The sequence below is a fragment of the Microchirus variegatus genome, assembly GCF_963457635.1.
Source record: "Microchirus variegatus genome assembly, chromosome: 3".
Lineage (NCBI taxonomy): Eukaryota > Metazoa > Chordata > Actinopteri > Pleuronectiformes > Soleidae > Microchirus > Microchirus variegatus.
Window position 1 is genome coordinate 7,405,498 of NC_139804.1, and position 21,628 is coordinate 7,427,125.

Sequence of the window (21,628 nt, forward strand, 5' to 3'; positions counted from 1 at the left end):
GGGGAAAAACATGGCTGCATATAACAGGGGGATGTTCCTTTTTTGAGTGTGGTTATATATATGAGGTTTTGACACGGAAAACAGATTTCAGCCACTTAGCAAAGGGCTCATCCCCCCAAAAATCTGCTATGCCTGCTTAAGTCTGAGAGGTTTTAACAATGTGTTTGCCACTGAAACTGAAGTCTGTAAACCGCTCACTCTCCCACACCAAACTCCATAGAGAAAATCAGCGTTTTTAAGCTAGCAAGGATAAAGGAGCTGCTTGTTTCCTGCTGCCTTGTTTGGTAAGTTTGTGTCACTGTTGTGAGTTTGAAGTTTGAAGAACACAAGATAAAAGACATAAGACAACACATTTGGACTTAGTGATGGAGGCAGCAGTGGATCAACAAGTCCTGTGTGCGAGGATGCAAAATCAGTGATTTTCTGAATGGGCTTTGGTGTGAGGGAGTGAGCAGTTTACAGACTCCAAAACAAATAAAATCATAATACTTAAGGACCATGTTTACTTGTATCTTAGTACACTTATAGGTCCATTGTGTAAAATTTAGGGTGTGTGTGGCCATTTTAAGAGTCCAATCACCTTGTTGAGAACTAGCATGCTGGCCGCCATTTTGGACAATAGCTCACAATGGACGATTTTGAGTTTAATGCTAACTTAAAGCTACACAGTTTCTCCAACACACTTGGAAGGGAAGGTTGAGGTGAAGGATAATCAGCTGCTACGTATAACGTCTAGGGTGTAAAATCTTAGTACATTTATAGGTCCAGTGTTTAGAATTTAGGTCCAATCACCTTGTTGAGCCTAGCATACTGGACGCCATTTTGGACAATAGCCCACAATGGACAAACTAAACGTCTTTTGAGTTGTTTAATGCTAACTGAAAGCTACGCAGTTTCTCCAACACACTTACAGTAGAAGGAAAGGTTGACATGAGGGCTAATTAGCTGCTACATACAACTTCACCAATTCACCACTTCACGTCAAGTTTTGCACACTGTACCTTTACAAATAGATCTGCAAATTGATTGTCATGTGTCTGAAACTCCTAATTATGATGATAAAACTGGTTCCATCATGTAATAACAACAGAAAAGACACCTTTAAAATGCAGGAACTGTGTTTTTCTATGTCCAAAACAGTGCATTTAATAGCTTTGACCCGGTATTGATGTTCATTATGACATCTCGCTACTGCTCTGTATTTACAAGAGTAACACAAGTAGCGAGCAGTCTTTCCTGTAGTTTACCTCTCTTCCTCTTCTTCCCCAGATCTACCCTCTGGTCAGGGAGATAAGACGGGCACCATGCTCTCCGACGGAGCCATCTACAGCAGCATAGACTTCACCACCAAAGCCAACTACAACAGCTCCAGCCAAATGTCGCAGGCCACTCCCTACGCCACTACTCAGATCCTGCACTCCAGCAGCATCCACGAGCTGGCCGTGGACCTGCCCGAGGCCCAGTGGAAGGCCTCACTGCAGGCCAAGCAGGAGATGGCCAACCTCGGCTACTCCCTGCCGGACAAGAACTCCTGCAACAACAGTAAGTCCGTGTGAGAAAGAATGTGAGCGTGCCAGTGGAGATGGGTTTTTTTGGGAACGTCGTTGCCCTCATGTGTGGAAGAGTTTAGTACGTTTTATGGAGTGTCTCAGTTAAATCTATTATTGTCATGCTTTGAATTTTACAAAACAAAGTCATTTAGTTTACAAGTTTACAGTTGTTACGATGGGCATTTCGGTATTTCAACTTTTCCACACAAAGACTTACAAAGAAATGTTTCTAAACCCGACTGAAATGGAGGGGGAGGCTGCCTTAAAGAGAGTAATTTTTCCTCCAGCAGACACCATCTTGGTTTATCTCCAAGGTTGAATAAACATCTCTTTGAAGGAGTAGCACAGTTAAGTCATCCATCCATTCCCTCGCTGGGCTTTTCATGATGTTTCTTCTCCTCCTTCAGTTTCAGAGTAATTGCCAATCCATTTTAACTTGACTAATATTTAGGAAAATAACCCAAAATGAATAACCGCAGATCTGATATGGGATTTTTTTTTTCATCACAGAGAGAAGCTTCATACTTAAGATGTGATGAGCATTCCTAGGCTTTACTCTAATGCATATTTATGATCTCATTTTCTAAAGGCTAAAATGGAAAATTTATACTTTTTACACAGTCCCCTGAACGCAATGAATCTCAAAAAACTACACGTGTAATTCTCTCGCTCGCTCTCTCTGTCCATGGCCTCATTTTAAGAAGTGTGATCGCATATTATTTAAGATTATATCTCTGTGAAGAGAGAATGAAAAGCTCTACTGTCAACTCGTGTGTGTACAGGTTTATAAACAACAAAAAAGGCCCAGCGAGTGGTTTGTTTGTAGTGAATGATATGTTAAATAAGTGCAGTTTGTTGAATGTATGACTCCTGAAGTTATCCTGAAGTTATCCTGAAGTTATCCTGAAGTTATCCTGCTTGCTTGATGCTCTAACTGCATGTCTGCATGTGCTTGTGCTGAGTGTCAATCACCTGACGCCACTGTTTTTTGTTTTTTTGTTTTTTTGCCCTTTAACCCCCACTGTAGCCCTCCTTTTCATTCCTGACTACCGATTGGCCGAGGGATTGTCTAATAGAATACCACACAACCAATCACAAGATTTCAGCACCACCAGCTCTCACAACAGCTCAGAGCGAAGCGGCAGTCTCTCAGGTTGGTTTCTTTCACAGCGGAGGACACGGGATAAACTCTCTGGGGCTCTGCCGCTTGTCTTCGTTTCTTCATTTACTTGATATTTGCATGCACAAACCTGACAGTTAAGATCCTTTCCTTCAGCAGAAACTCCCGCTGCTTCATAGTTCATTTCTTTAAAGCTGCAGTACGTAACTATTGGTGAATTTGTTGGCTGAGGGAGCGTTTGTGTGTATACAGCAGCAGAGTAGGGGTGTGGGCGGCGACAAAAGCTACATATTCTGTCAAACGAAACTTTTTCCTGAACACTTCTTTGTGTTTTCATTCAAACCCAAACCTGTTTGCAGCCGTCTCACTTTACTAGCGCAATGTTGCTGTTGCCATGCTGCACAGGAGTGTCGCCGGGTGACACCAGGATGTAAACATGATGTTATTTTCAGTGCTTGAAAATTGAGTTTTAAGCGAGGCACTTGTGGGCTTGCACTTCTCTTGCACCTGTTGTTGCTAAGCAACAAAAACCAGAGAGTTGCAGAGATGACTTAAGTTGCTGCAACTGTACTTAATCAATTCATGTAGTAAATTAAAGTGTAGATTACCAGGGCCGCTGTTTCCTCACCCCATCTTTGCTGCCCGATATATAAAAGAAGGAGTAAGAATTAATCCTCTCCGTCCCCAACTGATTCAGGAGCTTCATCTGGATTAACAGAGGTTCAGAGATTATTTAAGAGTCAACAGTTTGACCTACTTCTTTCACATACGTATCAGAAAACGCTCACAAAGTGGTCGTTATGTGTGAAAGACGCTCCGTCTGAAATAGACCTTAAAGGTTACGCACTACAGCTTTAAATTTTATACGATTCCCAGTGTAATGATTACTGCGGCTGTTTTTTCTTGTTGTTGTTTTTTTTAAATCAGAGGACAGAGAACACTATCACTATGATGTCCTGACAGAACACGGTCGCTTGTGCTAATGCTGGGTTTGTGCCATCACTGCCGGGCCCTGGTAAAGGCTTTGTCTCTCACTGTGTCACAGAGAAGATAGGAACTAGGGCAGGGGGGTAGTCTTTTAGTGATAGTGGACGACACACACACACACCATTAGAGATGCTTGGCTGGGTAAAGTGGCAAAAATACCTCCCTCCCCCCCCCCCTCTCTTCTTTATGGTTGCAGACTACACTAAAACCTATGTTCAGAGAATTACAATGTCATTTATAGGACACCAATGGCAGAGCTGTGCCTGCCTCCCCTCCACTCTCCTCTTTTATCTAGTTACAAGCCACTGCCTTAACTGGTCTCTAATTCAGTTCTCTGGCACACAGTGGACGTGAAGTGGCCGTGCCTCACGGGCAGATTTTGTCTCATGGACATGCATTTTATTGAAGGCTCTTATTAGGGTTAGAATGTGCTGTACATTCTGATTTTAATTCAATGTAGAGAAACACAGAAAAGGGGTTCTTTTTAACATACATTACACATGTTAAGAAAACGCAGAGAAGATGATTTAAATGAATATTTTAAACATGAGTTGATGATTTGTTCAGAACAAAAAGGAGGAAACAGTTTGTTTGGTTCTGTCCTAAAGAAAGTAAGTGTACTAAATGGTCAAAAAGAGAGAATTCCTTCACATTGTGCCATAAACGTTGTCTCCTACCTTTCTTAAAGCGGAACTAGACCGGAAGTTCCTATTATCGCTGTTTTTTTTGGTGTGTATCTGCGTCATTACCTTGTTTATGGCAGCGGTTCTCCTGAACAACCGATCGTCCTCCTCCGGGCGGTAGTCCGGGCACATCCGGTTACGTACATTGAACCGCAGAAGAAGAATAACGTCTGTTGTGGAGGTGTTTCACGAGCAACAGTGTCTTCTGACTCTGGGTCTGACTCCGGTTTAAAGTCATAAAAGGGACTGCGGCGGGGAGTCGTGACGAAGCTATTTTTAAACACTGTTACAACAATGTTTTGATAATGAGGAGCAGTGCATCCGCCGTTCCAGAGGGGGGCGCTGCGCTTCTGAGAACGGATGTGCTGGATAGTACTGGCCAATCACAAGACTCTGTCTCCTGGGGGTGAAAGTTCACTCTGAAACATCGCGGCTGAAAAACACTGTCAGAAAAGAGGATTTCTATCGGCTAGTTTACAGAAACTAGGAGGTTTTTGACCATAAAAACAAGTTAATGTAAGTAGACCTCCATAACTAACATTTATGTGCAACAGGACCACTCTATGTGACCTTTAACACTTAGGCAATTAGCAGGCCTGACACTAGGTGGCTATCATAGGTTAGCAGAACAGTAGCTAACGAGTTGCTAACATTTCTATTGTGATGGTGATGTAATGTCTGCAATTTTACGCCTTTGTTGTGTGCACTTTGCCCAACATAAACACCAGCAACGAGGAGAACAACCTTTGAACGATAGTTTAGCCAAGCACTAGTATATTAATATTATATAACATGTTTCAATTGACTTAAGCAGCTTGGAAAATTAAACATTTCTCGAGTAGAGCAACAGCTCGAGCGTGAGTCAGTCAGGGCTGACAAAGTAGCAAGAATTGCTCACATTGCTAAAGTTATGTTAGCAACGTAATGTCCGCCATTTTACAACTTTGTTGGGTGCACTTTGTCCAACAAAAACACTAGCAACGAGGACAACCTTTGTACGAGAGTTTAGCCAAACACTGTGTTGGTATATTAGCATAACATGTTTTAATTGACTGATGCCGCTTGGAAAATTAATTTCTCAACAACACGAGTAGCGCAACAGCTCTAGCGTGAGTAGGTCATGGCTGACGAAGTAGCAAGAGTTGCTAACATCTAACTGCTAACATCGCTAAAGAGTGTTAGCAACGTAATGTCCACTATTTTGCGCCTTTGTTGCACTTTGACCATGGAACAAAAACACCATGGTATATTAGCATAACATGTTTTAATCGACTGATGACGCTTGGAAGATTATACATTTCTCAACAACACGAGTGCAGCAACCGTTTCTAGTGTGAGCCGGTCAAAAGGAATTAGTCAATTCTCATCTGGTAAACGTAAATGTCAATCCATCCAGCTTTAAGATACACGTTTGAACTAAATCCAAGTTAATAAAGTTCACAAGAGAGGAAGTAAGCACCACATGTGCTTCAGCTGCTGAAAGGACAGGGACCATGGATGCCCTCACATTCTGTACAGTGTCATATGCAACAGTGATGGAAATTTAAATCAGCACTTTATTCTTTTATCTGTGATTGAAATCTCATGTGTTGAAGGCGGATCGTGGGGGGGGTTGGCGTTACAGTGCCTTTTTTCGCTTCTTTAAAAGAAATAGAGAGAATAATGAATGTTGGAGTTGAAGTAGGGGAGCAAGGATGAAAAGAAACTAGAAATAGATCGGCTTTTATGGCAGCATGGATCTCCACTGGGGGCACGGAGCTGCTCATTAAAACTCTTGGTAGGGTATTGGAGACGAGGTAGCTGCTATATTCGATATTTTCTGTAGCCTTTAAAAAAAACCTTGAAGAAAGATTCCTTTCCCCGTCTCCCTCTCACTCACTTGTGTGCATCTTTGTGTGTGTGTTGCATCTATGTTTTTATTTAACTAATTTAGCTACGTTTCATTAAGTTTATTGTCTTATTTTCTGAATTAAATCGCCCGTTGCATCGTCCCCTTTTTTCCTTGGGAGTCTCTGCTCAGTCTGTGGCTTTTCCCTCTTCAGCACTGACGCACCCAGTGAAAACAAAGCAAGCTCAAGGCTATGCAGCCCTGCAGTTATAGGCTGGGACCGCCCAAACCTTGCGTATAAATACCCCGACGCTGAGTCTATATTTAGTCTTGAGTTCCCCTTTGAAGAAAGGCCCAGTTTTGTCACAGGAGATGGGTTTCGCCGTGTAATTCCTGTATAGCTCCCAGCCACAGTCTCCCTTCTCTGTATTTTTCATATTTGGGGTGAGCTGTTATAATCCCCGTGCCAGTCCACCCTTTTCCCTCCAAGAGGCTCATTTACAGTATTGATGGCTGGTGTGGTGTGAAAGGACTGAGGATGATTGAACAATCACGTCAGCTCACCATTTATTGGTAAAAGTCAAGCGTCGCCCAGAGGTGCAATTAGGAAACCCAATTACTTTCAGACTATACTTACACTGTGGTGCTGCCTGCCTTGGGCTTACAGTTGTTTCTTCTATCACTTCCCTTCTTTATTAATCTTGTATCTCCTCATGGCTGATGTTTCCTCCGCTGCCTTAGCCGTTGTTTGAAGTGTTTTCTTACTTAGTGCAGGAAAATGTCTTTGTTTTAAACCAATAGAGTCAAAATGATCTGGTTTTAAAGCATACAAACAAAGTGATTATCAATAGAAATGGACGTCTTGTGTGTCTGTAAGGTTCTTTTGACGACAGCTTTCTACCCCCGCTGTGCTGGAGTCGAGTCGGTTTATTAAATTACACCGGAGTGCATTATGTGACATTGCACAAGATGCAATATTGGCAGCCTTTTTTGCGGCCCTGGGAAAAGTGATTACAGGGCTTTGGCGGAGGACGGCTAACCAGCAGATGACAGATACAAATGAGTTCAGCAGAGTTTCCTCAATGATAGCTTTCACTATAGTCTGTGTGGCCTGGTGACGTCAGCCTGAGGTATTTTCTCTGGATTGAGATGCGAGGTGTTTACTGGTGCGGTCGCCGCAGCCGCGCCACAAATGTATTTATATATGCAAATGCTGCACACCATGTTTCCTTACTTCGCCTCTGTGTGCACAAGAAGCGCAGTTTAATATATTTATTTAAAGAGAAAAATGAATGGTTGGGAGATGTGTTCGTCTGGAGTAGAAATTTCGGTAACACTTTAGATTAGGGAACACATATTCACCATTACCTAGGTGCGTACTAACATGCATATAAGTAGCATACTAGCCCTTTATTAGGAAATATTAAGCACATATTGACGAAAAATATTAAAGGTGCCATATGTAAGAATGTGGCAAAAAACTGTTACTACATTCAAATTCAAAATACCGAAGTATTTTAGGTTTTGCCGTGGTTGCTCGGCAGCTGAGACTCTACTGACTGCAATGATTGGTAGCCGGCGGTAGGTGGCGCCACATGCCAAAACATGATTTCAAAACATAAACATGATTTGCAGTCCGCAAAATATTTTTTTTAATGCGTATATTTTGGCTGTACTGTTGTTGTTGGTGAGTTCAGTTTGTTATATGAACATTATTCCTGAGTCTCTGTGACATATTAGGAGGATTTTATGGCCAGTTGCTTTAGATTTATTACATAATGCACCTTTAATTCATGTTGTAATAAAGGTAGAATAAGGTGTTAATACGTGCTTAATGATTAGTAATAAAGGGCTAGTATGCGACTTATATAAGTTAGTAAGCATCTAATTAATGGTGAATATGTGTTCCCTAAACTAAAGTGTTTTCCAAATATGCAGAATACAGAATACAATGGTCAGTAAATTGCAGGTCGATAAAATAAAAGCTGTTGTGGATCAGTGGCATAGCATGTTGTCTTTCAAGCTTCAGGTCATGGGTTTGATCCCTGCCTTCCTGATTTGTCCCAGGACATTGCACTTACATTATCATCAACATAAATATGCCAGATTAAATATCTACAGTTCCTCCTGTAGGGAGGATGGTGGAAGATGATAGTTTCCAGTCAACAAACATACACTACTTACAATGGAAATGTGATGTTGTGCAGGTAGGCAAATTATATAGGGGGCAAAGTGCTTTAGGTGCCAAAATATGAAATGACTGGTGCTAACATACAACCTCGGCTAAACTGTCCAACCACTGGAGGTGCCAGATCAGGAAATACATCTGATGTTAAATATCTTTGCCAAATCAACAATAAGGACAGGAAAAATGCACCGTGGCCTAAAGTCACACTGTATTGCGTCTCAGAATCATTTCACGTGATTCTCTCAGTGAGCCACCATCAGTATCACCATCAATATCTGTTACATATGTCACAGAAACCACAAAAATTAAAACACTAGTATCCTGGTTTTCTATTCGCTAATTGTGTCCTGACCTTTAGTGGAGTCTTTAAAAGTATAAAAACATTATTTCCATGGTCACAGTGTCTGCAGAGGTCTGATAGAGTCTACATGACATTATTTCCCTGTGGCACCACACCCTCCCGTCCACTCGGTGGCACACAAACGAGACAAGGAAACACACAAATGAGTACTACGATGTGGAAACGATAGACAGGCGCAGCTCTGTGCAGACAGTGATCATGGAAAGTATGACCTGAGTTCCAGTGACGCACCTGTGTCACACAGTCCACAAACATCCAACAGTGTGGCCTCGGTCTTTATCAGGAGCTCTGAACACACAGTTTGGTTTCCTGCTCTGAAACTTTGTTCTTTAACTCTCTCGTGCATTAAAATCACACAACATAATAAAACAACCTCGGAAGTCGTTTTTGCACCGCCGCGTATTCTCTATATAATTCTCAACTTAAAAACAGATTATGGCTCCAAGCCAAATGTGTTTTAAAGGAGGGTAAAAAAGAGAGAGAGAGAGAGAGAGAGAGAGTTTCTTTCACAGTGACCAAATCGTATAAAACGCAGTATTGACCTGGCTGGCAGATTTATAAAGATGGATGGGACAGAGGAGAATCGGGTGTTGGAGGGATATGAGTGGAAATGGATGGGGTTAGCGGTGCTCTGGTGTAATAAAAGAAATGAAAGTAGTAATAGACTCTCAGTGAATTCCATTAGGGACACACTAACACTACACAAGCCATTCATTATGATGATGCCGTGAAGTGAGATATTTCATTGTGGAAGCCAAAGCCTGGTGTGAAAGGGGACACTGAGGAATGGGTGGAGCACAAAGGTCTGCCTCAGCCTCAGTTTACTGCCGTTCTCTCCTGTTTCTATGGAGATTTCAGGCTTTTCAGCCAATCAATCAATGGAGGCATGCTTTTCATCTGGGAAACCTTGAGCTTTTTTTCTTCTTCTATGCGAGCACTGACAGACACGAGCCCATAAAAGCCCCCCATGTTTGAAATTGTGTACGACTTCCAAAAGGTCTCTTGAAACCGAGTAACATGTTTGGACTAAATTCTTCCCCTCGAATACATGTTTGGTGCAAAAAAAACAGCTCGATCGTTATGCTTTTCAGTCTTGAATCTCGGGCGCCTGTATCTCTCAAAAAATGCACTCCTCTCCTCCTTGTAGGTGGAAAGGGAGGCAAGAAGAAAAAGACCAAGGCCGGATCCAAAACCACCAAAGCCAACGGGTCCAGCTGGGCCAACGTTCCCCTCCCTCCTCCCCCGGTTCATCCTCTCCCTGGCACAGAGATGGACCATTATACCAACGAGCACCATGAAGGAGGAGGGTACGTCTCACCCACTAATGAACTCAAACTCTAAACTGATAATGTGTGTCTAAATGGACAGAAGCAGCATTCACATATTAGCAGAAATACTCAAGCTGTGCAGGGGTTTTTTTCCCATGTTCAGAGTAAAGTTTGATACTTGGCACAAATTGGAGGGAAATTACAGATAAAGGCGGGGTTTTGTAGACATTTTAAAGATCAAATTCGCCTTTTAAATCTGTTTTTCCTGCTGATATTTGTACGTTTTTGCTTGTTTACTCGTGAGTAAGCCTTCTTAGTACATTACAGTTGTGTCAAAATATAATTTTAGATGAATTACTGTCTCGATCTACACACATCTTCTGCACAAATATCACACAGTCATCATGTTTTTCGAATGAAAACGATGACGTAAAGATTACCTTGCAAGTCATATCGCAATCGCAATTCCTATCAAAATAATCGCAATTAGGTATTTATTAGTGCTAGGCGCGCGTTAACGCCGTCAACGTTAGCGCATGACGCGTTTCCATGACGACTGACTGGAAAAAGATGGGCGTGACGTCATGTTTACATGACTCCCGATTGTTAAAGGTGCATTATGTAATAAATCTGAAGCTACTGGCCGTAAAATCCTCCTAATATGTCACAGAGACTCAGGAATAATGTTCATATAACAATCTGAACTCACCAACAACAACAGTACAGACAAAATATTTGCATTAAAAAAAATCTTTTACAGACTGCAAATCATGTTTATGTTTTGAAAGCATGTTTTGGCATGTGGCGCTACCTTCTGCCGCCTGCCAATCATTGCAGTCAGTAGACTTCTCAGTTGCGGAGCAATCACGGGTTGCCAGTTACGTCTGAGCTACAATGAAAACGAAACCTAAAGTCCTTGGTATTTTGAATTTGAGTGTTGTAACCGTTTTTGGCCACATTCTTATATTTGATGCCTTTAAAATGAGTCTCTAAAGTAACGCTAAACTTTCAAAACAGCGGCACATGTATGCAGTACACAGTTACGCTGGTTATTTGTAGCGCTGCTCTTTTCGTTTAATAAACAGACCGCTCCAGTTTGACTTTATGGGCGCTAACGGCGCTAAACGAGCTAACGGAGCTAACTGGTCACCAGACTGTCACCAGACTGTCACGTCGACGTCACGCACCTCTTTTTCACCTCTTTGTCAGTCGTCATGGAAACACGCCTAGCACTAGTATTTATACAAAATAAGTTCACATATGACAAAAACTTTGAATAAAATAAATAAATAAGGACTTAAAATGGCTCCCTGGCTCATCACCGTTGAACTATGAAGGTGACCAACTTTCATTTCCGTGTGTATGAGCTGAAATTTAATGTAAACTAACGACATGATTACATCAACTAATGCACTTTTAACACAGTGACAAACCGTAGTGACGGTCCGGCGTGGCAGAGGTTTATTTAAGTGCAAGCAGCATGTGTGTCCGTCTTCGCTCCATCGGTTCCCGCGTCGTCTCTCTCTCTCCACTCGGCTTTAATCGTCTCCGCGGCAAATGAAGAGTCACCGTGCACTGTAAATCTGACGCCGCTCTTAATGGCGGCAGATTAAAACAGTTATGTGCGGCGGAGTGTACGCCCTGACAAATTTCTTTAATGAACATTTTCTTTATGGGGGGTATTATTTCGGCATGTGTAAGCACGGCGATGAGAAGTGAATCCTGATCCACTCTGACGCAGAGCAAATTCTTTAAAAGAAAAAAAATAAAGAAAGTTGGACAAGGTCACAGAGCTCTGTTAATACGATGGAATTAATTCATGCTCTCTGACAGCACTTGCACCTCTTTCAATAACCTATTTATATTCTGAGATATTGGCAATATAACTCACCTTAATGCTGTCATGTTTGTGTCCATTTCCCTTCTATTAATTAGCTTGTAAATCAAAGAGCTCCACTGTGGAAAAAGCTGCAGTACTTTAATGCAATGATAAAAATGATAAACATTCAATCACTTACATACATTACAAACATTATGAGGTTTTTTCCCTCCATATAAATATACTAAATAATACTAGTTTGGCTGTTATCAGATGGTTGAATCTTTCTTCTAAGCCCTGAGTAATTTTCACATTTCTTTTTAAAAATCAATTTAAACTAAAAAAAAGTGCTCTGCAGAGCTGGAACACACAGCGGGTGTGTTGTGCTTTGAAGTGGGAAGCTTGTTAAGCTCACTCTTTCTCAATTCTCTTCCACTTTCTCTGCCGTTTCCACCTCCTTCTTCTTCATTGGTTCATCCGTCCACTGTCAAAAACCTGACACCTAAATTAATGAAGAACTAGAAAAGCACACGGAGAACGCAGACCTCTGCCAAGGCAGCTCAGCTGCCCACCCCTTTCCTAACGGATCACGCCCAAAATTTAATCACTTGTTCCTGGTCCCATTTCGGTAATTTCCTGAAAATTTCATCCAAATCCGTCTGTGACTTTTCGAGTTATGTTGCTAACAGACAAACATACTTCGCAAAAACCTCCTTGGCGGCGGTCAATGAAGAAGAAGGAGGAAACAGCAGAGGAAAATTTAAGGAAAAAGTGGTTTCTGGAATGTGTGGGCCACCGTAGTTCCTTGACATGCTTGGGAAAGGGTGGAGCCTTTGGTGCAATCTGCAGTCACACCAGCAGATGTCACTTATTCTTACACACTGGACCCTCATAATGTTGGGTAAATGGGGGAAAAATGGCACTTTCCTGACATTTCGTATACAAATGTATCATTTGAAAGTACTTTAAACTACTGTTAACAAGTTATAAATGAAGTCTCATCATGAATACAGATAACTGATAAAACCACACACATCGAACTCATCTTTAAGTCCACGTCTCCTCCGGTATCTTCAGGTATGAGAGTGACGGTTGGGGTCCTGCCATGCCGGTGCAGACCTACCTTCACCAGGGCATGGAGGACGAGCTGGAGGAAGAGGAGGAGAGGGTTCCCACGCCACCCGTCCGAGGCGTCGCGTCCTCGCCGGCCGCCGTGTCCTTCGGGCAGCAGTCCACCGCCACCCTCACGCCTTCTCCCCGAGACGAGATGCAGCCAATGCTCCAGGCACATTTGGACGAGCTGACGAGGGTGTACCAACTGGACATGGCGAAGCAGACATGGTAAAGACTCTCTAATTTCGCTAAAGCTTTCTGTCTTTTGATGGCAAGGTGAAACGGAAACTAAAGGTCAGCGTTACCAGAGTTTTTTAATTCACCGTTGACCGAGCCGTGGCTGATAAGAACCAATCATCATTTCCAAAGGTCTCGGTGGTTTCTCAAAGGTTTTGTTCCGACGTAAACGCAGCCCTGCTCTTTACAACCTTCGGTTTGCGTTTGCGATAGAGTGTGTGAAGCAAGAAGTGACACACTCTCCACGCAGCACATCGTGCACAGAGCTCCGCAAGTATTTCAGAGGCTTAATTATTAGTAAGTAATACAAATACAAAATCTTATACATATATTATATGCTGTATCACACACTGTGTGAGACATACACACCTCTTATACTACTTTAATATCACTCCTAATCAAGTCCAATATCAGAGGACAGTGACTTCCTGTTGAGTGTAAGCAAGCGCCGTTTTCAAACTTATTTTGAACCACCGCTGTTTGTTGTACGCCGTTCTTAAATGAGGCCATAGGTAGTATTGATGGAGCCGCGTGTTGAAAGCCACACCGTTGTGTTTATTAATACATGTGAGGTTGTCATTTTAAAGTGCATTCACTCCCCGCGTTCATTGCCGCACCCAGATTTATTCGGGTGTTGTAGCGCGTGCCGCGCAGATAAAACCATTTATCGTTCCATTTTAATGGGCCCACGCTGCCACTTAGCCACTGGATTTTACTCGCTCTGAGAGAAACACCTTTTTATTTTTTTTTTCCTCCTTCTCTCCCGCTGTTGTTTTCTCCTCCCACACCTATGCAGCACATTCAGTCGTTGTTCTGCTCATGCAAGTCAGATGAAGGCCATGCTTCATTGTGTCAGCGACGCAGGCAGAATGAGAGACTGGCATTCATTCATTCATTCATTCATAATAGTGAAGAGTGTGGTGGTGGTGGTGGTGGAGGGGGGGTGTCAGGAAGGAGATGTCATGCTACCCAGTAATGACTATGTTGGTTAGAGAGCATCTCTGACAACAGCACAGGGCCAGTAATTACAAGCAATTCCCACTGCAAAAACCACGTCAAAGATGCAGCACTCCTCAAACAAACGTGGCTGTCAGCAGACCGCCGCCGCCGCCGAGGTAAGTGCCATGTGTCGACAGGCCGCCTTTGTGCCAGCCACTGCGACAATTAGCAGGTCGTCGTGTTAGCATGCGAGTATCGTTGTAGAATTAGTTGAGAATTGTGCACAATGAAAGATGTCTCTAAAGTCTGCGCTGCATTTCTTGTATTATATACAGCCCCCTTTTCTTTGTAGTCAGAAGTTGGATTTTCCAAATTCCTAGTCAGAACTTTTGAACTGGAACACCTGCTGAAGTCGGATTTCCAACTTGTATAATCAGAGCAACCTCACAATGTAAGATTCCAAGATGTGAAACTAGTTAAAATCTTCTGCTACTTTTACTGTTAACTACATTTAGATTTACATTTAAGCATTTAGCAGACGCTTTTAGCCATTGAGCAACTTAGCAAAAGAGGAGTAAGCTACATAGAAGACGTCTTGGAAAGAACTCCACTCATTAGGAACAGTGGACTGACATAAGTGCTAATAAGACAGAAGATGCTGGGGTTTCAAGCGCTTCTTGAAGATAGACAGGGACACTAACCTCTTCTGTTAGCGCTCGGTCAAAGTCTGGATTGTCTCGTGCGTGTGTTGGCACTGCCAGACGACAATCCTTTGGTGAGCGGAGTAGTCGAGGGGTAACGTAAGTCTTTTGGAAAGCATTTAAGTAGGTGGGAGCAGACCCATGAAGGTTGTAGGTTAGCATCATTGATTTGAATTTGATGCGGGCGGCTAACTGTAGCCAGTGGAGATAAATGAACAGAGACATTTGCCCTTTTAAGGCTGATTGAAAACCCTCCTGTCTTCTATTTAACATTAAATCTGTGGGTTTTTTTCGCTATTGTGTATGTGTAATATATGATGCGGAGCGTTGTTGTCGACTGGTAGCTAACACCTAGATAGCTCGAATTTTGGGTCTGTGTCTTATTTCCGACTTCTCAACTGCTTATGCGATCAACTCAGAGGTGACGTCGCTCTCAATTCCGACTTCCATGTAAATGCAGCCTCCAAACATGAACGTAGCCTATAAAACCTCTTGGTAAAATAAGGATTTGTTCCGTATTTTTCCGTATGTACAGAATGCTCAGTGAAAAACTACTACAAAAAGTCCTGTGTATCCTAGCAACGGAGACTACGGCGAGATGTAAAGGTAAAACTGCGATTGGAGGACACTGGTCATGCAGAAAAAAAAATATTTTTGAAATTATTATGTCAAATTTTTAACAAATTTTTGATTGACAGAAAGATACATACAGGGAAATATTTTGGCTCATGTGTGTTGCGTGTGGAGGTTATGTAAAGTGCAGTATGTCAGGTACAGGAAGGAGGGCTGTAATGTGTATAAAGTGCAATATGTAAATAGCATATTCCTTGATGTAAACACTTTACATCCAGAATAACACACTCTCCTGTTTCTCTCTCTCTCCCCCCTCAGGCACATGCAAGGAGGATCTCTTCCTCCACAGGCCCCAGCTCCTCCTGTGGGCTACGTGTCCAGCACAATGGTTTCTGACCAGGAGACTGACCTGCCTGATGATGAGGAGGAGGAGGAGGAGGAAGAGGAGGAGGATGAAGGCTACGGCGCCAGGCATCCCCGCGGCATCGAGCACACACCGGGGTCGAGCATGGACAACCTGGACAGCTCTCTAACAGGTAAGAGGGTTTGAGTAAAGCAAGTGTGTGTCCTTAAAACATATGTAAAACATCTGTGGAGTGCAATATTATCACATAAATTTTATTATTACAGATTAAGTCATGTTTAAAATGTTTTAATCAAATGTAGAAAAACGACTTCTAATCACGACAAGTGGGTCAAATATATTAATTTCCCTGCTTAAATGTTGGAATGATTGTTTATGACATATTCTTCATCGTCCATGTGTTCATTTTCATGCTCAAATGCTTTGCCGAGTGTCTCTCATTCAAATGTTTTTTTCGACACTTTTTGAAGTCTCTGGGGCATTAAAATTATCAGTCCAAGCAAAAAGGAGAGCGAGATAAAAAGTCCATGAATTTTAAACATCACAGTGAGCGGGAAATTAAGAGGAGAGAGAGGCGTGAGGCGAGCAGGCAGCGACAGCGGCTGTGATTCAACTCACACACACACACACACAAAGCACCAGAGAGAGCCAGCACCACCCACAACCTCGTGGCACCTACATCGGGAGATTTGAAATGAATTTCACGTACGCCGTTTTCCATTCCTTCCTCCCGGCGCCATTTACATTTTTACAACTCACTGAAAACTTTTACAGCCGTCTGTCAGGGGGGACGTATGAAGGGCGTGACATTGCAGCAGCAGAGCTGGGTTCTGGACTGTTGTTCACTCACTGACCCTCAGTATCCACCTGTATGACCCTCAGTATCCACCTGTAAACGGGAAACTGACACTAGAGGGTTGTTTATTTTAAATAATGTGTGGGTTTTTGGGTTTATTTGCTATATTTGTTGTATACAACGTGGGTCTAGTTTAACCCAGACATTTCAAATCAGCTTCAGTGAGCTGAGCCCATACTAACGTGACGTCAGCAGACTGCTGGCCACTGATTGGTCAGAGAGTGCTGTCACTGGAAGAGTCACGAGTGCAACGTCCAACACGAGAATCAACATTAGATCAGTTTAAAAAGACTTAACAATCCTGAAAACATGTGTTAATCTCCAACATTTAACAGAGGAGTCTTGTTCCCGCCCACCTGTTTGCTGCTGCTGCTGTATACACTCAAACGCTCCCTCGTAACAGCCTGTTTTCAGTTGCGTTTTTTCCGTTCACAAAGACCGAACGATTTATGAAAGCAGCTAGCTAACGAGCTAGCTAGCGGCTATTTGCCAAGTGCTTCGAGAGAGTATGCCCTTCATAGTCAGAGCTACACGACGGGCAAACTCTCTCGAAGCACTCGGCAAATAAATGCTAGCTAGCTAGCTGTGCTACAGATGGATAGTTTTGTCAGTGTTTTGGATGTGTGTACTGCCATTCACTTGAACACACAAACCCTGGACTTGTCAGATTTCAATCACATTCGTTATATAGCGTCTACGAGGACGGAGAAAAACCGGTGTTGACGGAGAAAAAACAAACACAGCACACAACAAATCAACAGGCAACACAACAGCTAGATGTGCCGGCATTTTTCCTGAAGGAAAATAGTAGCTCGCTCCACCGGTAGGCAACATGTGACGTAGGTTAGTACGTTAGTTTAAGTTCACGACGCTAATTTGCATATAGTGGTGTCCCAATGGGGTCGTACCTATGTTCCCCGGGTCCTATGTTCCCCGTTTTTCCCAAAAAAGGTCCACTTTGTATGTGATAGGGGAACATAGGACCCTTTTTTTCGAAAAAGGGTAGGGTTAGGATTAGGGTTAGAGAAAGGGTCCTATGTTCCCCGGTCACACACAAAGCGGGGAACATAGGACCCGGGGAACATAGGACCCAGAGAACATAGATACGGTCCCGTCCCAATTCCATAGGGAAGCCACTTCCCTCAACGAGGAGAATTTACAGTTGAGGGCACTCCAAACCAAGTTTAAGTCTATTAATACTAAAAAAAAAACAATAATATCCATATTGGTGAAATTGAGGTAGTGTAGAATACGAGCGTTGACAGCATTATGTGCAGCTCTACCTTGTGGGTTTTGGCCCTAAAGACTAGTTTTCTGTGAGATGATGGAACAGTGGTTTTGGTGGCGCTGACACATTTTACAGCTGATGTATTTAGAGGAATATAAAGCAGCTACTGGGCTCTAATCTGCCGCATCTCTTCTCCACTGTATTACTCTGAAGACAGCACTATTTCTTCTTATCTCTGTGAAAGTCTGCCTCACACACACACACACAACGTTTGACAACAGAGACATGGTCCCAGCTCCAGGGTTAGCAGGAGGAAGAGGAGGAGGAGGAGGAGGAGAGGGGGGGAAACAGAGGGAGATTTATTGCGGCCACCATTTTGAGGGCGGGTGTGAGATTCCTGTCGAGCGCCGCGTGATAGATCTGTCATTGTTTTAATATTATGGAAATGGGTCTGTTTTCATAATGTTACACCAAAAGCCAGTAAATCAAACATTTTCACTGATTCTGCAGAGAGAAGAAGGAAGGAAGGAAAAAAAAAAAAAGTATTATCCCCGGGGGCAATATTTCATCAGCAGATTGTCTCCACACCACAGGACGACTGTATTATTCTACGCTCTGAAATAACACGGCGCACATTTGCTGCAGATAAATGTAAATGTTGACGTTGTGCTGAAGTCAGAGACGGAGTGAACGTAGATGTAGAGGTCGACTGATATGGATTTCTCTCTCTGTGGCTTTAGAAATCAGGACAACTGAGTGCTGATATATGATATCGTTTTCTGTTTCTCTCCCTCCATCTGATGAAATATAAGAAAAATGTGCTTAAATTAAACAAACATTTGATCCAATCTGTATATTGTGGCTTCATAGTAGTCTACTTAGTATTTTAATACATCAAATTTGATTAATAAATCAAAACATAATCTGTAAACTGTCTGTTAATGACATAAAAAAGGTCACAAAACACACAAATTGACTTTTGGATGACAAAAAACTTCAGTTTTAGTGACTTTTGTCAATTTTCTGAGAATAAAAATGTGCAAAGTTGGCCGTTCCTTTCCCTTCCTGGTGGGTCAGAGAGATTTTAGATAACCTTCAGTTAGCATCAAAACTCAGAAAATGTTTGTTTGTCCATCATGGGCTGCCGTACAAATCTCCATCCATCCATTTTCTACTGCTTTATCCTCAGCTAACATAGGGCGATAGGCGGGGTCACACCCTGGACCGGTCGCCAGTCCATCACAGGGACAAACAACCATTCACTTTCACCTATCCACCATTTTACCTAATTCCCATATTGCATGTTTTTGGACTGTGGGTGAAAGCAGAGAACCCGAAGAACCGGGGCTCAAACCTGGGTCTTCTTGCTGCAAAGGCAAGAGCATAACCCCAACGCCAACCACGTGGCCTGCCGTAAAAACACAGTAGTCCAAAATGTCCTCCTACACTCCTAGAAAAAAGGGTTCCAAAAGGGTCCTTCTACAAGGGCTGAAACCATTTGGAACCATTTGCTTCTTTTCCCAAAGAAAGGGTTTTTCAAGGGTTCTTGGTAACACTAATGGTTCCAGTAAGAACCATTTTGATCCAGAGAACCCTTTAAAACCCCTTTCTGGAATAAAGGTTTTAAAAGGGTTCTGTCACGTGGAACCTTTATAAAAAGGTTCTACTGTACCTGGAGCCAAAAAGGGTTCTCCTATGAGGACAAGCCGAAGAACCTCATATGGTTCTACTTAGCACTTTTATTTCTAAGACTGTATTTAGACCTAAACCTGTCCCTGATGTAAAAATAAAAGGCTCATTCTGGGGCAAAGAAAACAACAATTCATACAATCAAGTGCTTTTATTTTAACCTCAAGTTCTACAAAATGAAAAAAAAATACCTATCCATCACATAGGTATTCCCTTCCTCTGGGTGTAGATAGTGTTGGTCTTATGAAGCTGAGGTGTGGCAGCACTCAGACTGTTACACCGAGCTGTTCTGGGCGATTACTCTCTCGTAAAAAAAAACGTCGGCTGGTTTGCGAGCAGTGAGGTCACGTCTCCCGGCGGCAGGTAGAGACGCCTGCTCATCAGGAGGAATGATTTTTTGCTACTTAATGACATGCAGATTAGGGTTTCCGTCAGTATAAATCACTTTTAGTGGCGGGAGGGACCTGGACTGGATTTTACTGCCCACCCTCAAACCTCCTCTCCCTCCCCTTCTTCCTCCCAAGCGCCTCTGCCGTTTCCTGGCTCTGCTCTATCAGTGCGTGGAGCTGGGGAAGGAAGCAGCCTGTGGTTTTTAGAGAACACGGTTTGCCCCATTGATTCGGTTCGAGGCGTTGTAAAATGACAGAGTGGTTCTTGGTCTGAAGAAAAAAAATCATATTTCTATATATATATATAAATATCTAAAAAGATTGAATTTTTATCAAATTATAGTGGAATGATCGGGGTTTGATTGGAGTCTCGTTTTGAGAATAGAAGTCGCTGCAGAGGTGCGACGGCAAGTAGAAAGTGGCAGTTAGTGCGACAGAGAAAAGTCATTCTGTGATGTGATTTGCTGAGGCAGTGTTCCTTCGCTCAGTCGGACGATGTTGGAAGAGCCGGTGCTTTGGCTCTGCGCTGCCTCTGCTTCATTATCTGCTCTATTCTTTGTGGGAGGATTGGACCCAGAGGAATTGCTGTCTCTCTCCCTCTCTCGCTCTCTTAGAGAAACATTTCTCTGAATTTCAAAGTAAATTGCCAGAGCTCAAGGTAGTCACGGCTTCGCATTTTTCAGACATGGTTGAGAAATGGATTGTGCAAAGGTGGGGGGAGTGTGGTTTCCCCCACCCCTGTTTTACACAAGTGTATACGATTTTATAGAAGTTTCCCATTAATTCGAGAGTATTTTTTTTAGCAAGTGAAACTCGTGCAATTCCAGGGACTGCACCTCTCCGAGACGTGTGGTTAAAGATGAAGAGATTCACAGATGGGGAGTTGGGAAAACCCTCCACACACTTTATGTCGAGTATTATATTGTACAGCAGTGAAGAGGATAGTTTAAACTCTGGGATTGTGCCACCATTTTAACATCACGCTGACCTTTTTAATCAATCCTGCTGCTAACTTTTTGTCCCCGACAACCTTTTCCCCATCTCACACCTCGCCACTTCTCTGTGAAACCAGCCTGTTCAATCACATCCCTCTTGTTTTCTGTGTATGAGTGTGTGTGTGTGTGTGTGTGTGTGTGTGTGTGTGTGTGTGTGTGTGTGTGTGTGTGTGTGTGTGTGTGTGTGTGTGTGTGTGTGTGTGTGTGTGTGTGTGTGTGAGCGGAGCACTTGGGTTCATGCCACTCCGGCAAAGTCTGCCAAAGCAGTCCCACTGAAAGCTGTCACATTAGCCGACTGTTCTCTGTGTTTTTTCGCTCGCTAAAGTGCCATATTTTTATTGGCAGGCTGATGAGTTTTTATATTCAAAGTGCTGGCCTGGCTTTTTATGTGTGAGGAAAAAAAAAAAATAATAATAATAATAATAATCAAAGCATAACAAATTACTTACAGTAGCACTTTAGATATACGAGTCAAAAGTCTACACGTTTTATTTTGTGCGGCGTGTGCTTTTATTTCATTCCGATACTCGATTATGCTTCGTTACAAAAGGCACATTTTGTAGTGAGTTGTAAAATGACCGTAATAGGTCATTAAAGATTAAGAATATTATTTAAAAAAGCACAATTAAAATGTCCATTTAAGGTTGTTCAAACTGTTTTGATGTTTTGGTCTGTTGCAACCCAATCACTCAACTCGTAGCTCTTCAACACGAGTGTACCTGAGTTACAGCAGGAAATAA

General features: G+C 42.6%; 1 protein-coding gene across 1 annotated transcript in view; it reads left to right on the forward strand.

Moving 5' to 3' along the window:
* The window catches only part of robo2 (roundabout, axon guidance receptor, homolog 2), a gene marked incomplete at both ends in the record, with an annotated part of 229,723 nt that overhangs the window by 200,928 nt on the left and 7,167 nt on the right, over positions 1–21,628 (forward strand). The window contains 5 exons of the mRNA XM_083886422.1: positions 1,270–1,542; positions 2,578–2,703; positions 9,865–10,024; positions 12,882–13,145; positions 15,686–15,903. Coding sequence (XP_083742548.1) covers positions 1,270–1,542; positions 2,578–2,703; positions 9,865–10,024; positions 12,882–13,145; positions 15,686–15,903 — 1,041 coding nt within the window. The remainder of the gene's footprint in view (positions 1–1,269; positions 1,543–2,577; positions 2,704–9,864; positions 10,025–12,881; positions 13,146–15,685; positions 15,904–21,628) is intronic.